Here is an 18,269-nt window from a genome sequence, read left to right as displayed (position 1 = left end):
AACTGCATGCCTGCATCGTAGCAGTGTGGTCTGCAGTGAAGGTCTGGTATTTGAAAGGAATGTGGACAGTCTCGTTGGGGCGAAGGTAGACCTGGAGCTTCAGAGTGTTTTCTTGGAGGTGAAACATGTCGTCTTCCAAGGGAGTCAGAGTTTTTGTCAGGTCTTTAAAATGCCTCCATTCCCTTGAGTCCACAATAACACTGCCAAAATACAAATCATTACATTTCCAAAACCCTGCAAGACCTTTTTTTTCTTTTAGTTGAAAAGAAAATACATTATTTGGTTCAGAGACACACCATCAAAATAGATTGAAAGGCTCTATAGGACAAGCAAATGAGATGTCAAAGAAGAAATGTTGTGTGTGGCCACAAAAACTGAATTTTTCTAATATGTTTTTTCTTTCATGGACATGTCTTTCCTGGCATATCCAAGACCTACTGTACATCTATACATAGGCTCCAACACACATGTGGATTTATGGAGAAAATGCAAACATTTTGTAAGTGCTAGCCTTTGAAATGTTTAAACCTGTGATGAAATTACTACACAAAAAAATCAATTTTAAATAGAATAAGAGGCATCAGTACTTCATTTAAAACCTTGAAAAATATAGGTCACTTTCATGTCTCAAACAATTTCTGAATAGCAAAAACAACATCTACAGTAATAAAAAAGATACTATAATAAAAGTAGAAGAGAATCTCTTTCTTTTGTTAGTTTGGTAGTGAGTCTATGGGTATGAGCAACAGATGATCTTTCTGTTGGTAGAAAATGTTATACAAAGACTCAGAGCCCTGTTGCTTTGCTATGAACCAACCTTTAATCTAACTTCACTCTTTCTCTGATCTCCAGTGTACCCCACTGAGAAGTTGGCAGGGAAACATCCCTTTTTTATTTCCTGTTGATCCTTAAAGCCATAATGATTCATCTGTGTTTAATTCAGCCAGGTGTTTAGTAAGATGAACTACTGTCTGCACAGTGCACAAGGGACTCAGTGAGAATGAGGAATTTGGAACTTCTTTTTGCTAATGAGCTCAAACATATTCGTTTTCCTAGTCCACAGACAGCAATGGTGATCTTCTCTTGATGATCATTACTACCCTGTATTGAAAGCAGACTGGAAATTGAACCCTCTTTACCTAATTTATAATAACCCTGCCACGCACCTGTCAGACAAACAGAGCTCTCTGCTGTTCGATAATCATTAGCTTTTCTTCAGCATATGATTTTGTACACTCAGACCAGACTTGCAAACATATATCGATATACAATAATAAAAATAAAGTTATTCACAATGGAATGCATGATTCTAGCAGCAAGTCTTCAGAGTGGGTTAATTTAAATAGTGAAGTATGGTAAGCAGTAAAGTTGTGTATTGCCACAAATGTATTATGCAAGATGCTCTAATTTTACTTTACAGTTGCAAGGCAGAAGATGCTGCTGTTTGTCTGATTAACAATGTGTTTCTGACACTACCATCTTCAATTTCTACAACTAGTACAATAGCTCCCACTGTACTGTATATATTGAAAAGGATAATAAAGCATTATAATCCACTAATTCATAGCTTTTATGCGCAGTCTTTCATTTTTCAAAATGAGAACAAACTGAATTTAATTTTTAAGATCACTGAAAAGAAATGTTGTATGTATACTATAATTACATTTTAACTGTTACATTTGGATTCCTGCCATATGACACAAAGGCTAAATGACTGTTAATTTCAAAGGAGTAACATCCAATCTGGAGATCAGGGAAGCTGTGTACTCATAACCACCAGCTACTTAATATTCAAAATTTAAAAACTACAGTACAAACAAAAACCAGACAGGAAAACAAGTCACTGAAACCAGAGGTGAAGTAAAATGAAGTATAAGAAGAAGTAGACCAAGTGTTATTTTTTATCATTAATATTTCCAGCTTTGTTTATATGACAATGAAGTGGTTGAAGGCTACAGAAAGGTGTAGAGTCGTATTTGGACTGACGTGACCTGAATGGCACGGGCACACCTACTGTACCTGAGCTCTTTGTCCTCACACTCAATGGTGACGGTCTGCTGCACGTTGAAGGGATTTTTCAAGGCAAACTCAAAGAACTCAGCTGTACCCAGAGTGGCGTAGACAATGTGCTGGATGGTAATGGCTTTGCTCAGCATGTTAGTGATGCTCTCTACTTTGCTCCGCTCTCGGTATGCTTCAATTATCTGCAGATCCTGAGAGTGCTGAACTCGCTCCTCTCTGCGGGTCTGTTGAGAGCAGAGACAAAAATGTCCAGTCAAGCAAGCTGAATTGAAAAGGCATAGCAGTTAAGCTCATTACCTTCCCCTAATGCCAAATCCTACCCTCAAGGAGGTTCTCTGCTTGGGTGCCGTACAGAGCAGTGGTTAGGGTTGTGGACCTATTACTGAAAGGTTGTGGGTTCAAGTCCTGTTGCAGAAATGGCTACTGTAAGCATGGCCTTCTCCCAACTCAGTCCACACAACTGTAGATATTGTACAAGCATTGCTGAGGGTAACCCTGTAAATGACCAGTGTCCCATCCAGGGGAATCATGCTCTCTCAGTCTGCATAACACTGTAGAAACGAGGACAAGCTCTGTTCAGTTGAGTCTCTAAGATGTAGAGTACTTTTTTTTGTTGTACTTTAATAAGTATGAATTAAAGGGTTTTTAGCCATCTCTGGCCTTCCTTCATGTCTTTGCAAATTTGTACAGATATTGTGCCACTTTAATTCTGAATCACATTGATCACAATCCCTTGTCACCAGTAGGTTCACACAGTTCACACAGACCTAGTTCACACAGACATTTCCCTTGGTGGAGATTCCAGCTATAGCTGGTCTAGATTAAAGATCTGTATTTCCATGTTTCTCAACATGATTTGAAAACTGAATTTGTCCATTACAACTGCGTTTCTCTGATTCTATCCATAAAGTCCTAGCAGGAATGGTCATTATTCCTCCAGGAACCAGCTTGAGAAACAAGGCACTATTTTGTATCTGGGCCAACGTGGCCAGTACCAAGCAAGTCCTGAGGAGGAAATATACTATAACGAGTGAAATCTTAACCCATTTGTATAATGGATGTGATGCTATTAGTTAATAAGGGTCACATGACTGTGATCTCCCAATCCTTTGAGTTTTTTGTTTCTCACCATGGTGTAGGGCTTCGTCTCACTGATCTGACCCTCTCTCTCATAACGGCGAACTTCCATCATCCGCTCCAACTTGCGCTGACGGATCTCGTCCAGCTCCGGGTCAGCGTGCCTCAGAGCAATGCTTGCCTCCTTCATTCGGCTGTGCAGGAGGGCAGCCAGCTCGCCGTCAGTATCCACTAGTCTCTGGGCACGGGAGGAGTTCTTTACTGCAGAATGAGAGGTAAAGTAACAATAGTGCTTAAAAACTTGCACTGTGCTTGAAATATTCCCATTGCCTACTTAGAAATCTGTAAAACAATGTATACCTTAAATGTCTTTCACAGCATGATGTGTAAATTGGACCAAATGGTAAATTGGACAAAATGGCTCACAGGCCAAGATGTAATGCTTGTTTCTGCAGATTTAAAAGAAAGGAGAGTGCAGCACCGCCCTAGAAGGCAAGCAGGAACCCACTGATACAGACCGGACTTAGTTCATTAATCCAGTACAGCAGCAATGTGAAATCAGGGGCTTCAATCTCCATGAAATGTATATCATGAAGTATTTGGAGGCCTATAAATGAGGTCGTTTCACCTATTTTAAATTTTCAGTTGAACAGAAGCTCAGGTACTGAACTGGGATGACAGCGTCGGGAAAGCATGCCAAGTAAATTTGCAATTCTTCAACTAGTAATTGCAGAGTCTAACAGCAAGAAGCTTCACATAAACACAGCAAAGGACCAGGATCGAGGAACATTAATGAGTTATTGAAAACAGAAGAAATGTCATTATATCCCAAAAAATATTTCTAGGAGGTCTTGTTCCTCTTCAATGATAACTGACTGTATGATTTACTCAAGAGGCTCCCCCATCTCTCTTCATTAGCCACTTTTCTTTTCCCTGACAATCCCCATGCTTTAGGAGATCTTGAGTTTCACAGAGTGTCGGACATCACAGATACTTCTTTGAATTAGGCTATTTGGCAACCTGAATATACTTGAGTGAGAAAGGACAGACCTGTTGGGAGATTCATTTACCATGAATAACACAACACGTAGAAAATGCCACAGCTAAAACCTTACAGTCCATTAAACAGGTTGAGCTGAAGAGTTCAAAGGCAGTCAGATGTTTAGATTGTAGTTGAATGGTTTGTTTTTAAATGTGCTTATGTACCAATAACCTTTTCCACCTTAAATAGACAAAATGGGAGAACACTTCTGAATGTACTGTATGGTATCAGAGTCTTTTTGTTTTTTACAGGTTCAACTGTTCTTTTCTTAATGTTGATATTAATTTGGATTGTCTATTCTTTTCTCTCTAAAGTAAGACGCTGTATATTGTGCACCAACACGGTACAAAAGCACGCCCACTCTCAAAATGGCAACCATTCTGACCGTTGAGACTGCAGAGGCTCTTGGAAGAAAGGCTGCCACCAGCAAAGCCACTGGTGCCATCATGGGCTGACACGACACGTGACTGTGAGGGAGGCAGAGTCCCAGTCCTCCTCGCTTTCAGGTTTACATGGTGCCCTAAAAAAAGACAGAAAAAAAGATATATTAAATATAAAGAATTCAATCTTTTCCCTATTCTGTCATTTTCTTCAGTTCCCTTCAGCACGCTAACTGATTTGGACAAAGTGAGATCTGTAGACGGTTTCAGGAACAACTGTCACATGGAAACAAGCAATTTAACACTCCCATATCTTGTGCATAGTTATTACAGCTGGAGAAAGAAAAGCTCAAAAGAGGTGTGGTCTACCTTTTAGAAATATGTGAAGTGTTTTTTCTCCTTCATTTATATAATAACATAGAAGGCACTGCTAAAAGCTGCTCTTTTTCTGGTTTGTGAATTATTGCTAATGACGTGTGTAAGACCAATTTATTAACACAGAGATGCTTTTGTATTTTGTATTAGGTAAGTCTTAAGTGCTTGTATTTTGAGGAAAGCAAGATTGTCAAATGTTGTCAAAATTATGCAAAAAAGTAGGAAAATGAATCCAGAGGAAACATAAATGACCATATGGGATTTTCCTAGATAATAGAGATCTTAAAAAGATTTAAGATATGCTTTGTTAAATCAGAAGCTGATGACTGAAATAAGCACATCTACAAAATGCGAAATGACTCCCTTGAGATAAATGTTATGAATGAAACTAGGAGAATTTTAGAAAAGTTACTTACCAAGTGAGACACATGTGATGCTGTGCAGTAAAACAGACTGAGGTTAATGATTGGTATATACTGTACTTTGAGGGGGATATACTTCAACAGTCCTTCAGTCTGTATCTCAACTTTTTCACATATAAAAGCAAAGATTTAAAATATGTATATGGAATATAAATGCAAATGTGTTTTTCCTTGTACACTCAGAATGTGTATACCGGTAAGGAAACATTTCAAGGTCAAGCAAGAGAACAATTTAAGAGATTAAATTTGTTTACAGAGCTTTCTAGGCTTATGTCCTACAAAAGCAAAAGGACACAAAAGAAGTGGATAATATAAAAGATTTAGCTTTCATATGGCAAATAGTCAAGATATTATTATTATTTTTATTATTTCCACCTTAGTTGAAGATAACGTGATCAGAGAAGCCTTTCTAAAACCAATTTTACCAATTTTCTGGCATTGTGACTGCTTCAGAGACAAAGAAATGAAGTGATCACTTCTGCCTCTCAGGAATTAAGAGCACAATATACTGTACACGGATGCCTTTTTAATATAAAAAAATTCTGAGTTAATTTCTAATCCCACAGTAGCAGCCCACGTTCCCTCTATTCCTTTTCAATTACAAGAGCCTTTCACAGCATCAGTACAACACAACCAGAGTCTCTATCATATCATACACTGACTCTTTTCTACATTTACAGGAAATCATCTATTCTACTGATGTCTCCATGAACCAAGACAAAAAACAGATGATTAATCTGCTGTCTTCAAAGGTGCTTGCTTGCGTTGTGGATAGTAGAGACGATGCCTCATTTAGAGTGAAATCCAGGAGGAGAAGTCACTAGTGAGCGAAGATACAAGGCTCTGTCAAGTCTCTACAAAACTCAGGGGATTGATGAACATCAGAGATGTATGTGGCGAATGCTCTGATAGTGCAGTGTGTAAGGCAAGCAGACACAGTAACAAACTGAGCAGCGGAAAACCAAGAGAGTCCTAGTTTAGACGTTGTGGGAGTAAAGTCGTAAAACTTGACCCTTGACTTGTTCAGACAGGCTGAAAGCAGTTTGTCTGAAAAGATAAATAGGGGCTGGACATTTGTCGATTTTAAAATCCAGTGACCATGTCTCATGCTGGCAACGAGCTTGACAGAACCAACATCAGATGGTCCCCCACCACTCGTGTACTCTAACAATAACAATAATGAACTCAGGGGCATTCTGGCAACATGGGCAGTAGAAACAGGAGTGTTTCAGATGCAGAAAGAGTCCAGTTATGTCCCTTCCTTTTAAAAATCTAATACTCTTTGCACACCTGGCAGACTAACGAGTGCTGCTGGTGCTAAGAAAAACAATTACTTGAATGAGGACATATTCTGCAGCAGCAGAATATTTTAATATCCGTTTGGAATTAACTAAAGATGTAAAGTTTTGGACAGTTTTAGAATTAATCCATCCCCAATGAAAGAGCTCTATATCAGTTTTGCCAATTAATTGCAATCTTCTTCTTGCATTCTTTGTGCAGGCAGATGTAATAGTACTCTAGAAGCATGTTTCCTTTAGTAATAGGGTCAATAAAAACTTATTTAAACTGAGCAGATTTTGTAGGATGTGAAAGGAAACGCAAAAGTATTTACTATATGAGTTGTCCAGTAACAGATACTAAGGCAAAAAAAAATTTTAAGGCAAAAATAATTTGTTTACCCTTTTCCATTGATTGTTTTAATGGGCCCTGATAGGAATGAGATAATTAAAGGTGTAACTGTACATGACAAGGAAATGTTTTATAAGGGAGTTAACTGTCATCATTATCTTACTATGTATGAATTATTTCAATAATTATAATGACAATGGTAATGGTAATTAGACAAACAGTGACACATTGTTCCTTTCATTTTGAAACTCCTGGTTGGCTTTCAGAAATAGTTCAGATTAATAAATTGAAATCCTAATCAAATCATCAGGGACTTTGATCAAAGAGGGATCCCACTTCAGTTAACACAGAAAGACAGTATGGAAACCCTCAGCAGGACAATCAGCCTGAAAATAAATGGATGGAGAAGAAAAAGATCTTGATATGGTATGTAGCAGACATTTTGCTTAAACCTCCTTAGAATATTTTTTACTCAGAACACAGAAGCTATCTGGGAAGACAGCATTCAGAATTCACAGACCTTCTGTGTTTTGAAAACACTGTGTTTGAGTCGTTATCACTGAGTCTGAACAGTGCTCAGAGCAGCCAAGAAGAGCAATAGTTTACAAATCAAAACCGCAATCTGCTTCTCTATTGGCAAATGTTGAGGCTGTCCTGCCAGCTGACTGACAACTTTATGTGTCAGCACCAAAAAGGAAGTAAAACAAATTAAGCCTAGATGAAAAGAAAAATATAGGCAGACTTAGCCTGGGCTGAAAAGGAAAGCTTTTCAAAGGAATAACTGTTTCAAAGTGCTGCCAGGATGAAGCCCAGGACTGACAGTTTCAGCAATGTAAATGTAATACTTCATAATAACTGATTTGGAGCTCATTATCTATTCTTCTGTCACTTTTCTGTTTTTCTCTGCTCTTAATTTAGGTGTCTAGGATGCTCCGAGAAATGCAAAATAAATATAAGATTAAGATCTAGTCAACCAAAGGCTGCCATAGTCTCTGCTTACCTATGTTTCCCAAGCGCAGATGCAGTCTACCTCTAACAACTGTGGAGACTTCAATTGGCTTTATGCTGCCATGTTGAGAAATATTGCTGCTTAAAACCATGGAGTCCTGGAAATAGTCTGTTGTGATCACCTCCAGCTCATGCATTACTTGGACTGCAGGCCTTCCTTGCCGCAGTAAATGCTACCCAAGAACAGAAAAAAAAAACAATACATATGAATGACAAGCTAGTCAAGCCCCTTTCCACTGAAGGATAAAAGGTATATTGTCTAAGATGTGTTTCACTTGGCTGTGCCCTCCATTTCCAACTGCTGCTGATGAAGACATTCCTAACACAATATAAAGTAAACTCATTAAGTTAAAAAACAATCTGGGGGAAATATTTTCAGTAATGCTGCAGCAATTAAACCTTCAGATACTATTTACAACAGTAGCTGCCTTACAATAAGGGTAGCCAAGGAAGTTTTCAGTAAAACAATAATGTACATTAAACCACAGGGACCTATTACATGGAAGGTTATCACCTACTAACTCTAAAAACAAAACACAACATTAAATCCTTTTGTTCTGGACTATTTTATAAAAAGGGTGGTATATTTCAACCACACATTTAATGCAATACTCCTTTTTGCAGATCATTTAATATCTTAATTTCAGATGTGCATTTCCAAGAAAAGCTTCAAGCATAAAGTACAGGATGAAACAATAATTTACAGTGGAAATTATGTATAAGGGACACAAACATACAGGAAATAGCATATATCTTATACACAAATTCTGTATATGTAGAATATATACATACAGTATATTTATACTTACTATATATATACAAATTATGTTTATTGACACAAACATATGCATCTTTTAATAATATATACTGTAAAATCTGGTCACCAGTTTGTCCTCCCCTTCCCTCCACAGTTGTAGGAGACCGGATACACTTTGACAGGACAATGTAACAGGGGACAAGTTACAAAGTCAAGTTTCTTAGTTTAAAAGAAGGTCAACAAAAGCACACAAATAATAGTCTCTGTGCAATATTCTCTCATTCACTATATATAATTTATGCACTGCAAATAAACGAAGAGCAAGCACTATGAGAAGCACTCAAACTAACAATAGTCTCCTCTCAATATGATTTTATTTTCAGGTAAGGGAATCCTATGCCTATAATCCTTAGACCTCTAATCCCTTTGATCTAAAAAACAAACCTGCTACACTTCCTACCCTGTGTGCACTGAGCAATGTCAAACACACCTTGAGCTCCACAGCCGAGGAGCCAATCAGGAGCAGCGATTCTGCATCCCAGACGTCAATGTGAAGGGTGTGAATGGCCAGGTAGCGAAGGAACCACTGCTTCTCTCCTGGCTTCAGAAAGCCCGGGTCTAAAAGGTACTTCAGCTGCAGGCCAGGGGACTCTGCATAGAAACAGCACAGAGTAAACACTCAGGTACTATACTTCTGTACTATAAGAAACAAAATGTTAATCATTCATCCTGTTCTGCAAAAGCCATTAACATACCTCATTTTGTAAAAAAAGCTTAGACTTAGGTCAGGTACAAATGCACAAGAAGTGAAAGAAATGTCTCACCAGGTTGTTTTTGTTTTTCAATTTTAGAATAGTCATTCTTATTTGAGCAGAACAACTTGCTTCCTTCCCTGTTTGGGCAATATTCAGGGACAGATTCTATCTAATCTGAACCACTCATGAGAATAGGACCCTGCTCACCAGCAAAGCTTAAGTTGGAAATCTAGGAAAAGAATCAAAGCAGGAAAACACTGTTCCACATCAGAGCTTTCATTAAGCAGAGGTCTAAGGCACTGATGTATTATCTCATTGACATATAAGCAGAATGGGTGATGCAAGACCTGGGAGTCAAAGAACTGAGCAACAGAACTGAACCTGATTTTTGCAAACTCATGCACAGGCTCGAAAAAGATCTAGCGAGAAAGCAAGCCTGGCTGTGTAATTCCCTGCTGAGTTATACAATTGAGCTGAGCAGGCTGACTGGGAGCTTCTTGCTAAGGTGTCTGAGAACATGGATCAATGGCAAGAAAATATATATATATTTCTCTCTAACCTTAAAGAAGGATCAGAAAAGTCAACACTGAGAGGCTTTTGCTCTTCTGTATTTCTGTTTTTCAATGACTGAGGCATTATTTCTAACTGAATAGCTGAGGTTAAGGGTGACTAGGGAGTGCCAAACAAAAGTGCTTTTGAAGAAATTTATTTTAAATGTTTTTTTATTTGACATTCATATTAATGCATATGTTCCCTACATGTTTCACCCATGTCTGGGCTTGTTAAATAAACAATGTTTTCATTTCAGAAGCAAATCTCTGTTTTTTAGCTTCTGAAATCTCCAAGTGCTAACATTTGGCCACATAGAAGAAAAAGAAGAAAAGGTGCAACAGAAAGACCAATCAAAAACCTGTGATTTCAAGGGTTGAAGACCAGAGATGCTGTTATATGACTTCTGAATCTGTATCTGAGGTACTACAGCACCATAACCACCACAACTGTATCAATTGCAATGCAATTACATTGCATCAGTAGTCAGGTCTGTACTGAAAATCCCAGAGGAATGGTTCAGCAGATCTAAGAACAGAACTTTTTCTTTAGAGTATTAAAAATGTCAATTTCTGCCATAAATATTTGCCACTAATAAGCAAGCATGATTAAATTAATTTTCCAGGCCCTCTTACCAGAGTTAATTATGCCATCCTTGTTAATAACAGCTAGAACACAGGGGGCTGGCTCTCTGGATGTCCTCTGTGATCCATCCACATCGAGCAGCTGAAGTCTCTGGGTTGACACAGGAGGAAAGCGATACAGCTGGAAGGTGAAATAAACTGAGTGTGGCCAATCCGACTTCACCCCCACCTCAGGCACTCTACAGAAAACAGAAACAAAATCAGAAAATACAAAGCAATATAAATCTCCCACTCAAATTTAGTCCTTGGCAATAGTACTTTTGTCTTAAAACAATGTTTTTTACTTATGTTAAAATATGGAAAGAAGGGAGTTGGAGAATTATTTTTGAAAAAAAATTATGCACAATTCATTGAAACAGCCAATTGTGATTTCAATAGCTTTATGTACTTGCACAAGGGACCAATAAACATGCTGTGTACTGTGTAAAAATGAGTTAATACATGTTGATTCCAAAGAAAAGGTGCAGGAAGACCCAGACTCCCAAGGGAATAACTAGTGATTTTTCAATCATTTAACACTAACTGTAAATCAGGCTGATTTGGGTGTAGTATGTGCAGATTGCCTATGCATGGAACAAATGGAACAAGTGTAGTTTGATTACTCCTGTAAATATTTATATAAGGCAATAATGTTGCTATATTCGGAATTTGCCATATGTGAACTGTTAAATGTTCTTATCGTTAAATAATTTTATTGGTGGACTTTTATGAATTCATTATAAAACATCTGAATTTTGTTTGTTTTTAAGTTTTCACACTACATCTTTTACTTTGTCGTTGTGGTAAAAATCTTTTTGAAATCAAACACACACAATCGCCGTTATCTGTCACAGTTGTTCTCTCTCACGCCTGAGTTGCTCCATGGTACGATTTTATTTAGTAAAAATCATGGAGAAATCTTTAATTTAAAAAAGATATAAAAGGTAAAACATCTGATATTGAGTGTCAGCAAAGAGATAGTTGTCAAACAAGGAGAATGTGACTGAATTTTCATCAAGCACAACAGGTACTCACACCTTACACAGAGGACTAAAATAAGCTTTTAAACAGAAGGCAAAATGTGTTCAACGTTTGTATGACAAGATAGTCAGTTATGGAAGGTGGCAAGAGCCTACATTTTTGCTGCAGATTCTCATGCCATTGTGAAATCTGCATTTGTACAGGTTATGCTCTTTCACACAGTGTCATGTACAGTATACAGCAATAAACAATATTACCCAAAAGGTAGTAATCCTGTTCTATGAAGTAATAGTGGGTATGAAGAGCAACAACGTGTTTTTTTTTCTTTCATGTACAGAAGACATGCTGTACATCTTAAAATAAAATGCATGTATTGGTAGGGATTTGTCAGGGATAAGACTTAATTAAATAAGATCAAGCCTAATCTGAAATAATTCATCAGAACTCATTGAGGGGAAATCAACAGTCAATCACAATGCATTCAAATAATAAGGACAATAGCAAGATATGCCAAAAGAGGAGAAATCCTATCAAGAATAGTGCAAGCTGATTTAATAAGAGCCGAACTTGCTTGTCCTCTGAATCAATTTGCTTGGTAAGATTCTTCAGCTAAAAAGAGTCTGCTGAGGTGTGAAGACTTTCATTAATATTCATTCAGTAAACAGACATGATTGATAATTACAGAGCCTTAGAGAGAAATAAAAATTACACCATAATTGCAGTACACATACAATGAGCTGACGTCCATGTATGGGCTCTGTGTCTTGTTCATAAGGTAATTAGTTACATTTACTGAAGAGCTGACATGAGTGATACCAGGGATGGTAACTTTAGTTGACAGCATCATGCAAAGAGGATTCATATTACAGCTATAGTTGTATTTTGCACGTTATTACTTTTTAGAGAAGAGGATTAAGATCACTGATTAACAGACTCACAGAGATACCAGTTTAATTATAAAATTAATAACCTCAATATTTATCACATTAAATTAGAAGTTTTATAGTCATCTGAATAATATGCCAGAAACATCCTTGTGTGTTACATCTACCATGATAGTTATATATGAGTTGTCTAACCAGGAAAGAGGTGCCCAAGCTTCTCCGCTGAAGAACTAACAATGTAGATTTCTGGCAAGTAACGAGGGGGTAGATCATTGGGGCAATCTAGACTAACAAATGAAACCCAGTGTAAAGTCTGTTCACATGGTCAGCTCAAGAGCACTGCAGAGGTGAGGCAACTCTGCTACATTACATACAGCCCACATGTAATAATTTAGAAGAGAAAAATTATAACTTTAGGACTAGAACTTTCTTCCGGACAAGAGCTTTCTTTAATCTAGACACCAGAATGCACGCACAATTTCTTGGTATTTTTAACAAACATTCAGAAGAAGGTTAAGTAGGAGTAGTGATAAAAATCCTTTTATCTACGAACAGAGAATTTTAGTGGGAACTCAAAATCACATGAAGGCCCTGTGGGACAATGACATGTTAAAGAGCAGGCAGGAGAAATGTGAGTTGTATCAGAGCCTAGAACAAGATCAGTTTCAGAGCCGGGGGGTAGTGGGTCTCTTTGAAGCCTTTGCTCAGTGGTCACAGAGGGAAGTGCAGGGATGATTAATTTCGTGCCACTACACTTTGTGTTTGTACAGAGACAATAAGGTAAAGAATCATCTACTGTAGCTAAGCATGCTCTTCTTAAACTGATCAAAATAAATAATACATTTCTACACATTCTGCAATTTGGCAGATACAGTAGATCAGAATTCTAACCTTATGTATACTCTGTGTATAAGTTCTTTAAATGTGTATGAAGCAAACAGGAATATACTGTACAGTATAAATTAAAACAATTATTTAGTTCTTAATGCTTATTCTAAGTATATTTTAATTAATGCATTTTATTCTGTAGTCTTATATAGTGAAATCTATGGATATTTATACACCTGGAGCAGACAGGGGTTTTTTAAAACTTAAGAACACACTATTATAACATAATCTATTTACTGAATTAGTGGGTTTGACACAGGAGAAGGAGAAGAGTGAATGCAGTTGAAGAACAATTTAGCTCTTCAGCAGAAGCTTGAACTAGTTCTGCCTGATATGAGATAATTCACAGTAAAAGTAATGGGTCCAGATCTTAAGTGAAGCGAACTTCAACTGAGGGAGCAGAGATTCTCCTCGGAAGCTCTCTCACAAAATTCTGTGCCTCACCCTGTCACAGAGAGTAAAACCCAGCAAAAACCCACACGTTTAAGCTCAAGGTGCCACCGAAGGCTGGGTGTGCAATACTGGAGGCACTGTAGCTCTAAGCATGTGGCACAGGACATTCTGGGTTGTACAGTCTGCTGGAGTTTTGAAGCTCAAGACCATGTAAGAAAAACCCAGCTGCAGGTCAGCTAGAACATCAAATATCCCCTATTTTACTATCTGCCCTCTGCTGTTACAATTGGAACAGATCCATCACTACAAGTAACAATTCTCAGTGGGGAGGGTCATTTTCTTTGATCTTCAGCTCAACCTGCAATGATCATCCACAACAGCTAAACAGTTGATACCATTCAGCTCCACTTATAGTCAAACACAGGTGATTTATGCTTACCTGGAGAAGGCAAGAAACTGGAGGATGATCTCATTGTACTGGAAGAAATCAGCTTCCTCTCTCTGGGGGTCAAAGTTGACCGGGTCAGAGGGGTCTACTACCTCAGCCACCTGGCTATTACAGTCTCGGACATCTGGGAACCCAACAGAGTGGAGCAGAGCCAAGGCCCCTCTCGAGATTCGGGCACTGGAGGTGATAAGCACAATGGAAGACAAATCAATAACCTTACAAAAGACCCAATCCCCTTCACAAGACCTGAAAGACCTGAAACTCAAATAAAAGCTTCACAATGCCATAAGGTTAAGGTAATCCACATGGACTTCTGTGAAATGCCTTACAGTTTAGTAAATTAAGTTAATCTAAAACTAAGCATTAGAAATATAATAAAATCTCAAAAGAATCCAAAATAGCTAGCAAATAATTTGTTTGCTAATTGATGTTTGAGTATGGAAAGGTCATAAAATTGCATTTGTTTTAAAAGAAGCAGACCGTGGTACAGTACATCAATAGCCATTTACTTTATAGCACAGAGGATTTAGAGGGTTCTCAGCACAAGATGCATTTTAGCAGATTAACTTGAAGATCAATCCTACTGTATCAAGATCTGCTACTGTCTTTTCATAACTGAAATGTATCAACGTCTGCCTTGTACAAAACTAAAACTCTGAATTCTAACCTCCTGAACCTTTTGTAGGGAAACTTTTGAGAAATTAGAAAACACCAAGCTGCAAACCCCTGCGTATGGGGAAAAAAAAATTCATCCCTCCACTATATGCATTTGAATTTACTCCACTGTAACAGACAATGGAACAAAATAATACCAGATTAATAAAAACCTAATTGCTTAAGTGCATTTTTAAAACACTTTTTCTATTTTTTAAATAATATTTCAATACAAATAAAAACTAATACCATCCTACAGTTTTAGTTTCAAAGGGATTCAATTTAATACGACACTTATTTTTAACAATTATTTTGAACTGAATGTGTGATCCTTTTAAAAGTGGGTCAGTCCATAGAAAAGGAATAAAACATCCACAGTTCTAATACTGGATCCGAAATATATCAGTTATGAAGTATTTGCAACTGCTTTTACTTATCTGTGCATAAATGACCTTAACTCTCACAACAAAGAGTACACATGTAATTGGTTCTTTATTTCCTTAATGACTCTTCCAGGGTTTTTTTTATAAATAAAGTATACACTTAACCCATGAATCCCATGTAACAACCTTCGGCTCAATTTTGTATTAATTTGTCAGTTTGTAGTTGTACTGACGTTCTTCAACAAGTTCACCCAAACGAGTTTGCATATAATTCAAGTTCTTCAACCTAGTGTTGTCTAATTATGGCATGGTTTTCTGTATTCTGACATGCCTGTCCCATCTCAACCACATTTTAACATGCTTCCATCGCAATTAGTGATGAAATAGCCATTCTCAAGATTTACAAAGAGCTACACAAATTATTCTTGCATGAGACATTAAAAATGAAAAAGATGGCTGCCTTGAGATCCCGTTAGACTTTCAAGATAAAATGATGGTTTTCTTTTAAAAGGCTGTGGTGGCTCTGAGTACCTCTGATTAACCTATAAATCTGTGAGCGAAGAGGGCTGGCTCTGTTGATGGCCGAAAATAGGCTGCCATCATTCTCACCTCGGCATCTGCGTTCCCAGGGCGACGATGGGTGCGTGAACGGGGGTGAAAGGCAGCTCCTGGAGCTGCTCTGCGCTGGGGGACTGGGGCTGTGGAGCTGGCAGGCTGAGGTCAGCCTCCAGGTGGGCAATACTGCTGGCAAACGGCAGCTCCTATTTATTCACACAGAAACAAAGACCCACCAAGCACTTAATCAGCTCAATGTGTCACACTGGAATGAAAAAAGAAAGGCTCAGAAGTATTTAGTCACCAAGCCACCAATATTAAACCAAGAAAATGTCTCTGCATATTAGGATATGGTTCAATAGGTAAGACAGGGTGATATGGGTACACAGCGATGTAATACAAAACCCTTCACCTTGCTTATTAGCGTCTGCAACCCAAAGTCATTGGAAATTGCACTGCATGTCTACTTTTTAAGTACAGATGAAATAATTGTATATTCATTTTCAGGTCAGTCTGTTCTTCAGATAATGGAGAATTTAATAATTGCTTTATTATGGTGCGGAAATGACCGTGAAACAGCAAACAGGGCAGACCTCTAAACATATGTGGTCGTGATAAATTGCAAGTGGAAGGAGGCTATTTGAGAAAACTATACGCATTAAATGGATATGCTTCGTAATAATCAAACAGGAATAGGAATATCCACACCAGGATAAATTCAAGTGCTGAGATAATGAAAAAAAGCTTCAAAGTTTCACATTTAGTTGCTTCACAGCTGCATGCCCCAAGCAAATTAAAATTGTATGCTTGTCTTTCGAAAAAATGAAACACCATTTACTAAAGGGAAAAAAATAACTCATATTTAATAAAGTTGTATAGGGCCAGTGGTTTAACTGGTGTTCATTTTTTACTGAATACTGCAGCTGATGCAACAGCAGTAAATGGCTGAAATGGGAAATATTTCTGAAACCTAATGAGCTAAATTTGAACAATAAATTTAACTTAATGTGCTTAAGGACCCTCTTCATATTTATTAGCAGAATAATAAAGCAACGTTTTATTTGGGAAGAGAGTACACAATGCTATTAGAATATGTACCATTCCCATTTTAATTTTATTTTAGCCACAAAACACACGTTTCTTTGCTAATAAGCAAAGAAACAGTGCCGAAAACTATGAGTACCTTTTAGGTATAATTTATGTTGCCCTTTAAACCAGCTCTTTTCTAGCACATTAAAACAAACTGAATATTTCAGCACCCACACCCAGACATCAAATTTCGAAAACAAGTCTGATTTAGGAACTGCCATTACACAATATAATAAGCTCCAATATAACTCCCAAACCATTCTGTCTTATTTGACAACACAAAGTCAACAATAATTCAGTTACTGCTTCAACGTATACACTTCCACAGAACTAAAGCCTTCCACAATTACAGATCAGGGCGTTCCTTCTGGCAGTTTATACATCAGAATATAAAGTGTTTGGACCCGCTGAGGACCAGATTTATTAAGTGAAGTATGATCTTTATCATTGATCTTCTTAAGTGGATATGACTTTCACAATTAAAGGTTATCCATCAGAGGGCCCATTCATTTCTTGACTGTCACGCTTCATGATCCAGTATACTCATTTCTGTTTCCTGACCCTCAGGGAAATCACAGCTTGTGGACAGCTGTCAGGGTCCCAGGATAGCACCACAACTCTCACAAATTGATGGGATGTTCAAACTGGAGTCTGGATGATGTCCACAAAAAAACAACAAAATGCAATAAACAATATCTGTCTTTCCCAAATCTCCACAGACTTGTGTAAAGGACTGTGCTACATGACTTTGCTGTTATTGCTGGAAAAGATGTGTCTATCAGTGCTGAAAAGGAAAAGGATAAAAAAATCTTGCCTGTTGACTGGCAATGAGATTTCACAAGGAGGAGCACGATTCAAGCTAGACCTTTCGCAAACGAAAGAGGTGAGAGGTTGTTTTCTTGAGGTAGGAATTTTAAAAGGCCGAATGTGAATCTTCTTATTTTGCATATAACTAGTAATTTAAAAAATCAATAAAGGTTTTGTTAATATTACAGTAAAAAGCATACAAAGGAAATCCTGAAGGTGGTTCTCTGAAGTAACATGGGTTCTGTCCCACCACTTAATTAATCCCCTTGAGTTCTTTGGATTCTATGTGAACTTTCTCACATTGCCCCCTTTCAAAAGGTGTAAAAGGACTTTTGAGGGTTAGCATCAGAAACAGTGTTAACTTCAGGGCTCTTAGAAGCCATTATCTTGTTTCTTTAACTTGGAACATCAGAAATCAGAAAGTGACAAACAAACAAACATGAGAAACAAACAGCAGGCAGGTACCCAGGCTGACGTTGTGCCCTTAAGGCTGAAGGGCAGATCAGACGTGCGTGTGGGTGGCTGTGTTCGTGGTGTGTAGGAGTAGG

The 18,269-nt window shown here is 37.8% G+C and overlaps 1 protein-coding gene across 4 annotated transcripts in view; it reads right to left on the bottom strand.

Annotated features, from left to right (window-relative positions):
- nphp4 (nephronophthisis 4) overlaps window positions 1–18,269 on the bottom strand; it is a 126,300-nt gene that overhangs the window by 10,674 nt on the left and 97,357 nt on the right. For 3 of the 4 annotated variants that reach the window (XM_088617550.1, XM_088617549.1, XM_088617551.1), the window contains exons 14-22: window positions 15,880–16,031; window positions 14,225–14,410; window positions 10,652–10,839; window positions 9,203–9,363; window positions 7,948–8,128; window positions 4,503–4,661; window positions 3,152–3,360; window positions 2,020–2,246; window positions 11–200 (exon numbers count right to left, since the gene is read on the bottom strand). In XM_088617550.1, coding sequence (XP_088473676.1) covers window positions 11–200; window positions 2,020–2,246; window positions 3,152–3,360; window positions 4,503–4,661; window positions 7,948–8,128; window positions 9,203–9,363; window positions 10,652–10,839; window positions 14,225–14,410; window positions 15,880–16,031 — 1,653 coding nt within the window. The remainder of the gene's footprint in view (window positions 1–10; window positions 201–2,019; window positions 2,247–3,151; window positions 3,361–4,502; window positions 4,662–7,947; window positions 8,129–9,202; window positions 9,364–10,651; window positions 10,840–14,224; window positions 14,411–15,879; window positions 16,032–18,269) is intronic. The other variant, XM_088617552.1, reaches the window with a different exon arrangement.

Source organism: Lepisosteus platostomus, chromosome 23, assembly GCF_059453375.1.
Source record: "Lepisosteus platostomus isolate fLepPlt1 chromosome 23, fLepPlt1.hap1, whole genome shotgun sequence".
NCBI lineage: Eukaryota > Metazoa > Chordata > Actinopteri > Semionotiformes > Lepisosteidae > Lepisosteus > Lepisosteus platostomus.
This window is presented reverse-complemented; position numbering and strand designations above follow the sequence as displayed.